Raw genomic sequence first — 15,284 nt, 5'->3', positions numbered from 1 at the left:
CAAATATCAGGAGCACAGCAAATAATACGTCCATAATAACTTGTATTGTCCTACAATAAAAAATAAAAAAAATATTTTTAAAATGGAAACAATACCATCTAAACAAAATAAACAAAAAAATGTTTTTTGCTTTCCAGCAAACACGACAGTATCGTTCATGGATAGCAGTAAATAATAATACCGGGGGCATAGCTAAACAATGTCTACTGGGTACATACTAGCCTCTTTCTAATATTCTCAATGTAAAATATTAGTGTACTCTAAATCGTAGATTATACACATAAACTCTAAATTTTAATGTTAAAGCGATAGCCCATGGAGTTAATAAGTACCTACAAAGCCTAAGGGTATGGCATACCCTTATGGAAGGGTATGGTATACAAAGCCTAAGCTAAAATCTGCTAAAATACCTATGTGTTTTAATTTGTGTTATATTATTGTATGTTTTGTTAAGTGTTATATTAAGGTGGCCCATATTCCATGGGCTCAATTCTTGGTCGAAGTCACTCTATCCATTTAACATGCTTGATATTTATACTTATTCTTATACTGTTTAAACATATTTACGATTTTCATAAAATTGCTCGGAGTTGTTTAATGTGAAACGTTTATTTGTTGCTATTCTTTTTAATAATTTTAGAGCGGGACATGAATTAATTATTCAAAAGACTTTGTTTAAAAATATATTTTATTAAAAATACTACCATTTGGTAGAAAGGTGAGTGTTCTGCGCAACACTCAAATGTCAAAGCCAATATTCTGACGTTTGTGACGTTTACTGTCATGCGGCAGTCACACGTACGAGAGAGATGTTTGCTTGTGTTGTCTCCGTGTATTCCTATCGATTTTTCATGATTTATTAGTGTTTAGTTGAATCTCGTTACTGCCGGAATCAGTCGTGTGTCTTGCGCCCCTCAGGTTGTGATTCTTCACGGTTACGATGTCGACGAAAATTGAAGAAGCTTTAGAACACATCAAAACAGCTCAGAAATAGTGAGTAGATAAAAAATGTCAACAGTGTTTATAGTCATACAGCCTCGCTTTGTAGAGCATATAATATAACTTTTAGTTTTTAAATTATTTTACTCTATTTTACTATTAATTGAAAGTTTATGCTATTATTTTGGCCTATTATTTAGATAAATTATTAGACACTTTTTTGTTTTGTTCTTTTTAGTTTTTTTTGTTACATAATTTCCTTTTGCGAATTTTTCAGATTTTTTACTTTGCCTTTATTAGTTTATGTTTGTTTTAATAATAAATACGCTTATGCGCTCTGTGCTAGTTATAAGTTATTATTGATATTTTGATTGATACCCTTTTTTATTTTATATTTAATAAAATAAAATATATTTTTGTTTGCGAATTTTATTTTTATTGCTATTTTCATATTATGTTTTACAATTAATATTTTTATATTTTTACATTATTATTTTACAATTAAATTGTCATTGAAATAATAAATTGTGATTAAAAAAACAGAACTCCTTATTACAAAAAAAAAAAAAAGCGCAGTGATTTGAATCATTAAAAACTTGCGCTTCAACAAAATGTACACTTTTTTGTAATCGAATACAGACGAATTTATGTTTCACTTTACTTTATGTGGACATACACTTGCTCATGGTAATTGAACGGGCATTGTTAACTGTTTTCTAATGCGGTTCACACTAATTAACATGATGTTAAACACTAACCGCAATATACATTTATAGAAAAAATACAATAAAAATGAATCTATCGCTAAATTTACGTCTCTTTGATTTGTTAAACATACTCCTCTGCTGCCCTCCAGTGGTAGAGAAAGGAGTGACTATTTAAACGTAACCTTCTTAGCTGCTGGCTGCCAACCCTCAAACCTTGAAAAGTAAGCCCATTGGATTCGAGGATCAAATCATCAGCAACATAAAATATCGAGGCTCTTTCCTCTTTTGATGAAGAATCACACGGGATGCTGCTGTAACACGAGGATGACGAAACCTGTACATCTTCATATTCGCGTACACTGATTAAGGCTATCACGTTCTGGATTTCGTCTCCCGTCAAGGCCAGGCCGGAGAAGTCTAATTCCAAATACTACCTGCTAATTTACGCGATTAAAATAAAACTACGAAGGATTTAAACCCGCTGAGTTTCTCGCCGGATCTTCTCAGTGGGTCGCGTTTTCGATCCGGTGGTAGATTCAGCCAAGCACTGGTAATGGTAGAAGAAAAAGGATGACAATCTAGAAAGACTACGCATCACCGACAAAGTGGAAGGAAAGAAGACAAGGGAGCGTAGTCCCATGTGCTGGTCCGATCATATTAAGACGATACTGGCTCCACTGTCAATGTCACTATACACTGCGCAGAGGACAGGAAAGAAAGGAGGAACGTTTGAAGTTATCGTGGCTTAAAGGATAAAACGTCCGGTGCATTCGTGTCGAGCGATGCAACGGTGTTCGAATCCCGCAGGCGGGTACCAATTTTTCTAATGAAATACCTACTTGACAAATGTTCAAATTGATTTCCACAGTGAACAAATGACATCGTGTAATAAAAATCATACCCGTAAAGTTAAATTTGCGTAATTACTAGTCATAGGACATCTTGTGATTCCGCACGGGTAGGAACCACCGCGCTGCCTATTTCTGCCGTGAAGCAGTAATGCATTTCGGTTTGAAGGGTGGGGCAGCCGTTGTAACTATACAGATTCCTTAGAACTCATATCTTAAGGTGGGTGGCGGCATTTACGTTGTAGATGTCTATGGGCTGTGAGCTCGTCCACCCATCTATGTAATAAAAAACATATAAAAATCATAGTCCCAACAAAAATGCTTCTTAACGAAAGGCTTTTGCTATTAACAAAGTCTCCCAGGGTAAGTCCCGTGCGCTCGCTTATACGCTCGGTAAATTTGGGCATAACTCCTTGGAGTAACTAGCAATAGGTAGAAAAAAATTTATTTAGTACCTAGTAACAAAATTTCCGTTCATTGCCCATCGATGACACTGCTGTGTACAAAGCTGACGTTCCTGCTGTGTTTACTGCGCTGTGTCGTGTTTCACTTGACGGGCGCTTCGGCAAGCTCGAGATAAACAACAAAATAAACAGTATTAGCATTGTTAATGCCATGGATGCGTTTGAAGTGGCTTCTCTGTTTTACATGGCATCTGCATTTTGCTTCAAAGACATGCATGAGAGGCGAATTAAAATTCGAATCCTGTCATGAGATAAGTTTTTATTTATTCCCTACCTATTCACTGGTAGCCTAAGGGAGTATTCCAGCTACGTCCAGACGTGTAGGTGAGCTCAAGGGGCTCAAACCGGGTGTGTTGCTAACACTGACCCTAGCAAGAGCAGTACTTCGTAGAATCTACCACCGTATCGGAATCGTGACCCACTGAGAAGATCTCAGTGGGCTGTGTCTATGGGCTAATTCGCTTTACGAAAATGGTGACTTGAGGGGTCTAAAAGCACCATAAGATGAACTCTGGCCAACTATAATGTGGGTACTGAAATTTTGATTCCGCCATCCTGACTAGTTTTGTCAAAAATAGCCTTTCTTGTTTAAACTCATACTTGGTGTGGGTTTATCTCTTAAAGTAAGGTTGTGTTCGCTGCGGGTACTCTCGCTAATTAGGCCCCGAACGGAATTCCACAAATGCACCAATAAAAAATAATCTGTGGATTAAGGATTTATAATTTATTAGGATCCAAAAATTTTACATTTTATGCTTTAATGTCGCAGTTTCGTGGTCTGCGATTGTTTGTATTAAATGCGCGAAAACTTCCACAAATTGGTTTCAATATCAATAAAACCCATACGAAGCCGGCACGCCAGTAACAGAGATCAAGTAAACAAAGCCGACACATGTCAAAGGAAGCCGAGTTGAACACGTCGAGCCAAAGCTCACGGAAGAGTGCATACGTTAAAAGTTAGATGGAAAAATTCAATTACTACTGCTGTCGGTTGGCTGTCTATAAACCTAAACCGAAGGAAGGCCCTGGTATAATAGTTACCCAAGTAAAATGTTGCAATTCGCCTCGACTCGATACAACGCCGTTTCTATTATCCGTGTTTTCCGTTGATCTAGCTGATAATCTGGGCGGCTTATGCTGCAAGTTAAGCATGTTTAAAAATCCAAGTTCAAAACGAAATGCCGTCACACTTTACTATGCGCACAATATTGTTTTAGTTTCCCACAAATTTTATTAAAAACTAGCTGACCCGGCAGACTTCGTAGTGCCTCAATGGACAAATAAAAGACCTATACTTTTGTATAAAATAAACTTAAAACAAACAAAAGGAATCCGTCCGACGGGGGACACATCAAAGGAAAAACAAAATTGTTATTTTTATTTAATTCCGAACATTTTCATACCTTTATCTACCTTTTAAACCTTCTCTGGACTTCCATAAATAATTCAAGACCAAAATTAGCCAAATCGGTCCAACCGTTCTCGAGTTTTAGCGGGACTAACGAACCGCAATTCATTTTTATATATATAGATAACTTCAAACAAAAAAAGAATTGGTGACGCTAAGATATATCCGTAAATAGTATATAATAACAAAACTTCATAGTCTGCCTAATTCAATGATATTGTGTGATCACTTCTCATCTTTCTTGAAACTATTTAGTCTGTCTTATGTCACGAACAAGTTACTGTTGGTCGTGTAAATGCATTACATTTAATCTAAACATAAAGTATTCTCCTATTTCCGTTCTTGATAATTACCTCAACAAATATTGTATGCTATATAATCTATCTATTATTAATAAACTTATTTTTAAAAAGTGGGTACCTTCTAAAAATACTAGTAGCCGATTAGTTTCTATTTTTTCAGACATTTAAAAAACACATTTTATTAGTGCATAAGTAAACATACAACCAAATCCAAAAATCTTATATTATTTTAGGGAGAAAAAAAACTTCCACCTTATGTTAGTGCAAATTCAGTTTGCTGTCTTTTTGTAGGTATTTTCGACTTAAGTCCCTTTCGTGCTATATCGTTATATATTCGTCGTATATAAAAAATCGCCACAACTTATAACGGGTAAATAACAGATGTGTACTTTTAAATTTCATTGAGTCAACGATATTTTAGTGGAGAGGCAGACGCCATGATCTTTATTTTCTTTTCCTTCATCCTTGCATGTAGAGCCTTATCGTTATTTGATTACAGTTTTATGGCTAGCCTGCTGCCTGACACCAACCCCGTTTGATTTGATTGAAAAGTTAGAAGAGGAATTAGTAGAGGGACCAACTTAGAAAAGCAGTTCCATTTTGAAGCTATCTAGCTATTAATAGATAGTAAGAATTCGCTCGTCGTATATAATTTTCTCCGGATTATAAAACACTTTTAGATTGATTTAAAAAAATTAATACCGTGTAATATCGATATAACACTATTTCATATATTACAAGCCGTACTCGCCCGCTTCGCTGGGCAATTAAAATTAACATTATTAAGTATTTATTGTCATTATTATTAGGTAGTCTAACACTTATATAAATATTAGCCTATCCATTAAGTACATGTATTTTCTACATGGATACCAAGTTTCAAGTCAATCGGATGCACGGTTCAGTAGTTATAACGGAACATCCGTAAAAACCACTGTAGATTTATATATTAGTATATATTATGTTGCTCAAACATGAGCGCACGGAAAGTAGTGAAAATTGAATCAGAATTTTTTTTTACTCCGCAGTTTCGCTCGCGTTATATTTATAATTTGGATCGATAGATTTTTGTTGCATTTTCCCGGAATGATCAGCTTCTTATGTGGTGCATACACTGCTAGTCAATTTGTAGATCCGTTCATATGTAAAATCACGTGTCAGCGAACACTGTCGTATTTACTATACGAGTAGTACTCGTAGATATAGCCGGCGTTGCCTGGGTGGATGTGTTGATTAAAACAAAAAAAAAAGACTAAAAACTATCCTTGTTGGAAATTTCAACCAAAACCAACTCTATTCTCGCCATACAGTAACAAATACACATTTTTACATTTTTTTTTTCTTTTCTTTCTTTATTAGATCCAAATAATAAAACGGGTAAGTTGAAATTTGAAAAAATGTAATAATCTCTCTGACATTTTGGGCCGAAGTAACATTATTTACGTGACCTGAAAGACCTTCATTAAAGGAGATTAACTTGATCCTTTGACCGATCACGTGTCCTCTGACGGGCGGAGAGACCAGTTACCAGGCCCCGCTGACAGGCGGGGAGGCAATGAAGAGGCCAGGAGAGTCAAAACGATGCGGTGCCGGACTTTGTACCTAATTATTCGAGTTCAAAATTCAAATCATTTTAATGTTTTCAATTTTGCATTCCAGGGAAACCGTTTTCAGATCGTCAATTTTTAATAGCAACTGTCACATAATATTTATCGTATCTTTGAAAATCACACACAGAACTAACAACGCACGTCGCTTCACAATATACTATGTACTAATAAAAATTCAACGGCTTAAACAATATACCACTTATTAAATTGCTGATAAAAACATACTTATTTCGAACGTTATAATAAAAACCCAAGAATTTTCTATTTATTATAATAATAAAAATCTCTTCACTAGAAGGATGTCAGATGTTGATATATATGTAGACATATGTGTGTATAAATATTCTTTTAATTTATCGAAACCACCGAATTTTACATGAAATAATTCACATCAATTCTTTAATCATGAATTCGTTGAAATAAAAGAATGCTTGGAACGAGATCTTTTTCTGTCTCATATCAAAAAGCTTGCATTTTGGGACACGATTTTAGAATGACAAGTTGTATTTCGCTGATGGTAGGAGGTATTGTGAGGTCGCACTAGGAAGTACCACCGTCCTGCCTATTTCTGTATTGAAGGGTGGGGCAGTTGATATACAATACAGAAGTCGTCATGGCCTAAGGGATAAGACGAATGTTCAATAAAAATGAAACCCGCAAAATTATAATTTGCTTGATTACTGGTGGTAGGGCCTATTGTGAGTCCGCGCGGGTAGGTACCACCGCCCTGCCTATTTCTGCCGTGAAGCAGTAATGCGTTTCGTTTGAAGGGTGGGGCAGCCGTTGTAACTATACTTAACTTCTTCTATTAATTCTTCCGATTTTTACCTTGAGTACTGGCGTTAGGTCGCGTTGGTCTCTGAACCGTAAGCTAAACTGCCTTAAAGGTAGTGGAAAAGCCTTTAAAACTGAATTTATTGACAATAATAAAGATCATAATTCTTAAAGGCAAATCGATATTTCTGACCAAAGATGGTCCTCGTTTCGAAGGCTTTTTGACACAAAAATAGCCTTAGTTTTAATAATAAAGTGACTGAGAGCGCTCCCTTAATATAATCTTAAGTCATATTCCCTTTGATGCGGCCGAATCAGCGTAAAGGATTATTCAATATATTCGAAATAGTTATTTAAACCTAGACCTGTAATGTCAAGAAACTGCTGAAAACAAACCATTTAAAATTAAATTTGCTAATGGTATCATCGTTTCCTTTGACGGGAATAAAGGAGAAGAGTCGTATCTTTATAGTAAAAAAAATCTCTTTTAGTGAATGGCACTTAATAGAAAAAGTAGCTATTTGATGATTATTATTTAATTATGTTTGATTAACTATTAAGTCGGCATCTGAGTAACTCGCAGCATTGTAACTATACATACATACATACTAGGTGGAGACATGCTCTATCATACAGACTACAAAAAATACGGCTTTTTCCGTAATTGACATCCAACAACTATTTAAGTTTACTTTATTTGACAGCTAATTAAATGTATTTTCATTTCGCAGCCTGAAGACGTCTGTGCTCCGCTGGAAACCGGACTTCGATTCGGCTGCCGATGAATTCTGTCAAGCAGGTTTGTATTAAATGCGCAAGATATTTGACAGATACTTGAAACTCGCTTACGACATTTTTAAGATAAGCTTGCATATACATATACAAGTTCCCAACAACAACATCTGGACCGTCAGTCTACTGAGCAATTACACCCGCTCTATGGAGGATCTCCCCTCCGTCGTTAAGCATTTCCTACAATGCAACGAAAGCTTATCGCGCAGAGTAGATGCCGTAATCCAATTATCCCGACAGACTGAATCGGGGAAATGCATCCAGCTCTACAAATAACTTGTTCAAAGTAAATAAATTGAAGAACAGACTGAAAGGGGCTTTGTAGGGGGATCTCGCTAACTCGGCTAGTTCAACTCGACATCTCGCGGTAAATTTAATTAAACTTAGAACTGTCGGCCCGTTCTTGTGTTCAGCAATCAACTTATGATATTCCTATTTAAAGTGCGCATCTGTTCTCTTCAACGAGTCAAAATTCTTTTATCTCAAGTAACTTTAAAGGAGTCCTCGAACTTTGAACATAGACGAGAAAAACTTACGTAATGTAATAAGATAGCACTACCAGCCCTGTTTTCTACTAGTTGTAGTTGCTTCTACTGTCAATATATCCGAATAAGCCGCTCATTTATTGATGTCGAACGATACCAAGCGTAATGCATACTGAAATCTGCAGAATGACGTCATCGACCCCGACTGTGAGAATGCTTAAAGAGACTTATGACGCGGTTGTGACCACGCTGTATCGAGTGTTTCACTCACTCACAAACTCACAGATTAGTGCAGAAGGGATTATGTACTACTTATATCTTGCAAATTGAAGTATAATTGCATTTCTGATGATTTTATTTCTCCTATTAGCTTAGCAAAATCCGAGGCGATTAAGTATTTTTGCTAAAACTTTTGTATCCAATGTTGATAATGCCTCGAGTATTTAGTAGTAATCTCTAGGCCAAGTAATGTTTTCGAGCCATTTTTTGTAATTAACGTACTTTGTAATTTGCCATTTTTACGCGTGGAAACATTTTAAGTTTTTTATTTTTTTTCTTATTGGCTCGCTCTTTTTTACCCTAAGTGATCGTTTTAATTTATCTTCTTGTATAAAAGTATTTATGATAATCGCTCAAAATTTTTTGTCGTTTTTGTTGTAAAAAATTAACACAACAGATTATGGACTCTCCTCGTCTCTTTTTCTTTTATCCTATACTATTTGATTTTGATGTTTTAATACAAAACAACAGCACATATTTTAATCAAATCAAAATTATCATTTTATAATGAAGTGCTTAAAGAGCGGATAGATCTTAATGATACCTTACGGTGTACATTTTATTGTATGTGTAAAAATTGCATATGTATTATTTTTTTCAATTTTCGCAAATAGTAGATATAGATGTATATATATGTATCTATTACTTTTACTGACCAGTCCACAGTCGACCGTGACTACGGTGACGGTGAAGTATTCGAGCCATGGAAAATAATCAAATGACAATAAATATGCGACATTCAATGGTAAAGGTAATATTAATTGAGCAAATATAAATTTAAATTCTAACGATAAAATCTCATAAGCTTCTAAAGGGAAAATCTCTGAAAAGTTAGGATAATTTAATCTTTAATCATCTCTGGGCGACGCGTCGTCAGTTCGCGGTAAGCAAATAATAACATGACACGTCGGTGTCACGAGGGGCCGCATCAGTGAGGGGACTCCCGGGGGTTATAATATTATTCCACATTTTTTTTATAGATTACTTTATATTATTTTAGTTTTAGTACTTTAGTTTATTATTTTATAGATTAGATTAGTTTATAGATTAAAATTACAGGCAGCGGCAGAATAACAGCGATAGTTTCAGCTGTCACAAAGCTAAGCTGCGGCAATTTTATCATCACTGTGTCAGTATAATTAATATATTGTAATATTGTTTAGAATTTGAATTTTTATGTCATATTAATTGAAAAGTTATTTGTATTGTGGAGTAAATAAATGTAATTATTATTATGCATATTTCACTGCACGGTACTCGAAAGTTCAGGATTTTTTTTCAGTATTTCGGTGTTTGACGATCCCATAAACCCGAGGCCGAAGTATCATTAGATTACAATCAAGGTGTTGCTTCGCCTCAAAACCAAAGGTAGAATTGCTTCCCGACAGATGTAGGATAATTCTACCTATATTGTTTTATTTAGACTAGTGGTCCTTCGGTAGTTATTATTATTATTTCGGTAGTTATATTACGAATCGAATTTCGACTAGAATTAATTGAAATTATAATTCTATTGTCAAAGACTATTATACTTCTTCACAGCTTTCGCCAAAACTACACTATAGACAAATAATATTAAAGATAAACAATATTAATCTTTTTTTTTAAATGATTTTATGACCTGGTTACTGAGACCTTTAAGTCATGTCTTATTTTTAATTTATATTCTTATTTTTATGAAAAATGATAATATAGAGTGAAACGAAATGAAATGAAGAAGATTAATTTGAGATATTAATCAATTGAGATGAAATGACTTAATATGGGATGAAACATAATCTTAGTAAAATGGTATTCATTTACTGAGATTTTTTCAGTGGACTTTTTGGAGGATCCCGAGAAGTTACGTCCAAAGGCTTTGTTTCATTTTCCCACATTTATGCACTTTCACACATATTAAACAGATAATAAACCACCGCTATTACACATTTAAACCTGAAGAAACACTAAATAGACAAAATAAAACAAATTACACAACTTCACTCCTCGCGCTCGCCAAACAGTGTCAATATTCATCTATTTTCCATTTGACCACAGACTAAAAGCAATAACAAAAGTTTGACAGTAAACAAAGAGTATAGTATAGTAGATAATAGTAGATATATATGTGTGTGTGTGTGTGTGTGTGTGTGTGTGTGTGTCAAATACATGGTAGTGTGTGTAATGTTTTTTTTATATAATTTAATGTATTATTAATGCATTATTTTAAAAAAGTATTAGCATTGCGCACTCCTGTTTATTCTCTATAAGTATTGGAAATTACATACTACTCCGTCCGCGTTATTTTCGTAAAAAGGGGTACAAAGTTTTTGCTTCACGTATTTAATATATAGTTTCTATATCTGAATTTAAAGGGGCGAAAAGCGGTCTTTAAGCACCGCGCAACTGTTGCATTAAAAGAATATGATTATGCGTAAAATGGCAAAGTTGCATCGAATAGCTGCTATCTATCTAATCATCATCATCTCAGCCTGTACACTGTCCACTGTTGAACATAGGCCTCTCCAATTGAGAGAGAGAGAGAGAGAGAGTATTCTTTATTATGTACACCAAAAAACAAATAAACAGTGCGATACATTAAAAACAAAAAAGTACAATTGGCGGTCTTATCGCTAAGAGCGATCTCTTCCAGACAACCATCAGGTGGACAAGAATCATTTGGAAACGAACTACGCGCGGTGTACCATTCCAGTGAAATACATATACATGTATGTACACATACATATACACATACATATCTCCGTAAATATTGATATCCAGTGCGACCGGTCCCTTGCCACCTGTATTCAACGTGACCAATCTAATATAGTCCAGGAATAATATTTGTAGTCTTAGTAAGTTAAAATTTCATTAGGTTCGTTTCAAAACGCGCTACCTCCACATTCAAGAATAATGTGGGCACCGCATGTACCCGATTTAATGATGTTACATTGCGGACACTGGAAACTGTATATTTTTTAAATAAATAAAAATGTTGTTTTTGTATTCGTTCACAAGATCACTTATCGAGATACTTGGGATACTTGTGGTCGACATTTCGAGCGGTGTACAATTTCGGAGTCACTTGGAAGACAAATCCAAGTTGGCTTCCAAAATGCTAGGGGTACTTAACAGAGCGAAGCGGTACATCACGCCTGGACAAATACTTTTGCTTTATAAAGAACAAGTCCAGCCTCGCGTGGAGCACTGCTCCCATCTCTGGGCCGGGGCTCCCAAATACCAACTTCTTCCATTTGACTCCATACAGAAGAGGGCCGTTCGGATTGTCGATAATCTCACTTTCACGGATCGTTTGGAACCTCTGGGTCTCCGGAGGGATTCCGATTCCCTTTGTATTTTGTACCGTATGTTCCATGGGGAGTGCTCTGAGGAATTGTTCGAGATGATACCGGCATCTCGTTTTTACCATCGCACCGCCCGCCACCGGAGTAGAGTTCATCCATACTACCTGGAGCCACTGCGGTCATCCACATTGCGTTTCTAGAGGTCTTCCAGAGGTATTTGCCACGTACCATCCGGCTATGGAATGAGCTCCCCTCCACGGTGTTTCCCGAGCGCTATGACATGTCCTTCTTCAAACGAGGCTTGTGGAGAGTGTTAAGCGGTAGGCAGCGGCTTGGTTCTGCCTCTGGCATTGCTGAAGTCTATGGGCGACGGTAACCACTCACCATCAGGTGGGCCGTATGCTCGTCTGCCTACAAGGGCAATAAAAAAAAATTAAACGCCTTCATTTTAAAAATACTGAATGCTATTGCTACTGAAGCTTTCACCGTATTTTAACAAATATGTACATATTTTGTGAAATAAATTATTAAAGATTTCATAGTAATGGAATTGTGTCTGCCTCTGTACCAGTGTTTGTTTGTTGTCCATTGTGCGGATAATCAGGCTCACCTGTCTGAATGCGCGCGGTTGAAATGCTTGGCTTCGTTCTATTGTGGTTTTCAGTTGTACGCTCGTTTGAATATGCAAGTGAAAATTCAATTAGAGAAAATATACCCTAAATTCATTCTGTGCGTTTCGAATTAAAATCAATTCGGAATATTCATTTTAATTAAAATAATAATAAATAAATAAAATCAATTTGGTAGGCAGCGGCTTGGCTCTGCCCCTGGCATTGCTGAAGTTCATGGGCTACGGTAACCACTCACCATCAGGTGGGCCGTATGCTCATCTGCCACAAGGGCAATAAAAAAAAAGAATATTTATGTTCTATAAATAATGACTAACAGAGGCTCGTATAGATTTTTAATTAGAAATACAAACTGAAAAATGTATATATCGTATTTGGGATCAAGAACAGTCCTTTTATCTAACTGATTTTAGTTACAAAAGCAAAATCTGATAGTTGTTCTATCAAACGATACAAAGGATCTTTACTTTCTTAGGAATCAACGCGGTATGTCTTTCTCATTGGAATTCAAGCTTAATAAGAAATAATAGTGGCTAGACTACGGCATACTTGCCTGTAGAAATTTCTCGAAAGTAATTTCTGAATTAATATTTGTTTTATATTGTTTTTGTTTCGTTATATACGATTAAATTAAAAGTAGAAATCATTTTGGTCATCTTGAAACGCGCCACGTTTATTGGTATCGGTACGTAAAGCGCAGTTTCTTTTATTCGATAACTTTAGGACTCTTAGCAGACGTCGGATATCATTTTTTTATTTTTTTTTATTGCCCTTGTAGGCAGACGATCTGGTCAGGTAGATGGGAAAAGACCTCGGGGGCGCAGCCCAATACGTTGGCCCAACCAGATCCGCACCGCTTTTGATTCCACGTTTCACAACGCCCTCCACACCGCCAGAGACAAGAATGGATGGAGAAAGATCGTGCGTGCGAAGGTGATACAAAAGGGTGGTCACGACCCTCAGCAATGAGGAATACGACGCACGGAGGAGAGAGGAGGCAGACGAGCATACGGCCCATCTGATGGTGAGTGGTTACCGTCGCCCATGGACTTCAGCAATGCCAGGGGCAGAGCCAAGCCGCTCATTTTCAATGTTTTTAAAACAAAAATAACTTGCAGAAGCAGTGTACCTTTGCTAAGGATAAAACAAAAACAAAAAAAAAAGGATTCAAAATAATATTTTATTACCTACTACTTCGACGAATTAAGTACTACAATATACGATTGAATCGAACTGCTTCTTACAATTATATCGTTGTCAATATGAATATGTAAAGTTGAATATAATTTATGAAATGTTTTAACTGCGATTCTTTGCAACTACGGTGATGACTTTTTCTGAATATCTATCTACAAACAGAGATTTAACAAAACATTTTAAAAGCACTCAAATAAAAAACTGAACATTTTCCCTAACGCTGCGATAAACATTTTAAAAGCACTTAAATAAAACTTGAACGTTATTCAGATATGATTTTCATGAAAACCTCGGATGTTTTCTTCATAGTTTATGTAAAACTGGCGATTTCCCGATAATTCCCAGTACCTATTTAAGCTCTTGAATTTTGTTTGTTCGTTAAAATACGACGAAAGGTCGCCTGCTTGAATAAAATAAATTTTGTAATTTTGTTACTGTGCAAATAAAATTATTTATAATAATATGAGTATTGTAAAGGAAAGCTTATTATGTTGTATTTAATATACCCTGATATTTTCGGTATTATTTATATCGAGTTCTTTGAAGTTCTTTAACGTTTCTAAATGAAAATATTTTTATTTACACCTCGATATTGACGCAATTTAAGTATCGGAGGTCAATTTACTAAAGCTGTTATATTGCTGGTCATAATTTTAATTTAATCCTTTTTTTTTCTTCTTATTAAACACTTCACTCTATTTTCCTATGTGACTTTCTGTCGCTGTTAAATTTCATGCTCATTTCCGCAAAAGTTCTACCAAAAGTTCTACATTTTTTTTTGTTTTTATGGAGGTTTCACGAAGCCATATTTATTTCTTAAAAACATTAAATCCCATTACTGAAAACTCGTACGTCATCCACATAGAGCACGGTAGCCTTGTAACTCCACAATCACAAAGTACATTGTAAATTCTTTTAAAATACGAAGCGCGGAAATTTCAGCCACATTTTAATATACTTTTCAGGCACGCCAAATACCCTTTGTGTGCGTATTGTTAGTGTAAAAACTAGGTCACACCGACTACCCCTCCGAGCCACTGCTGTATGTATTTCTGAGCATTTCACATGTAACATTGTATGATTGTTTGTAAACTCTGACATTTAATTGGAGAGGGCCTGTGTAGAACGCGAATTTAATTGTCTAGTGGCGAACAGCCATCATAGAACGCAAGATATTTGACAGATGCCTCGCTTACTACATTTCCTAGATAAGCTTGCATATTTACAAGTTCGGAACAACAACATTCGGGCGGTCGGTCTACCGAGCAATTAGACCCGCTCGGTGGATGATCTTGCTTTCGTCGTCAAGCTCCAAAATAGTATCTTCATTTTACGAAAATCCTAGCCACTTTAGACGATAAAGTCTTCGTCTATATTAAGATAAAAAGAAGTCTCAGTTATACTTTAATTAAGGCTACCATTAAACTTCAAACAACAGCGCACGACTGTTTCGTTAAACACGTGAAACACGTGAGACTGTGAGACTTTTTTGTGGCTGCGAGGTTGTGTAACAGCTCCATGAGTTAAGGAAAGTCAAACACACTAAACAGGCTGAAACACCCAATC

General features: G+C 35.8%; 1 protein-coding gene across 2 annotated transcripts in view; it reads left to right on the top strand.

Moving 5' to 3' along the window:
* The first annotated feature begins 779 nt into the window (after positions 1-779).
* Positions 780-15,284, top strand: part of LOC101744289 (gamma-soluble NSF attachment protein) — a 41,402-nt gene continuing 26,897 nt past the window's right edge. For both annotated transcript variants that reach the window (XR_009976214.1, XM_004932739.5), the window contains exons 1-2: positions 780-993; positions 7,784-7,851. Coding sequence is in view for 1 of the 2 variants with exons in the window: in XM_004932739.5 (XP_004932796.1) it covers positions 941-993; positions 7,784-7,851 (121 nt within the window). In the remaining variant the exon portion in view is untranslated. The remainder of the gene's footprint in view (positions 994-7,783; positions 7,852-15,284) is intronic.

This window comes from Bombyx mori, chromosome 1 (assembly GCF_030269925.1).
Source record: "Bombyx mori chromosome 1, ASM3026992v2".
Classification (NCBI taxonomy): domain Eukaryota; kingdom Metazoa; phylum Arthropoda; class Insecta; order Lepidoptera; family Bombycidae; genus Bombyx; species Bombyx mori.
The sequence above is the reverse complement of the archived record's forward strand: the minus strand, read 5'-3'. Positions and strand labels throughout refer to the sequence as shown.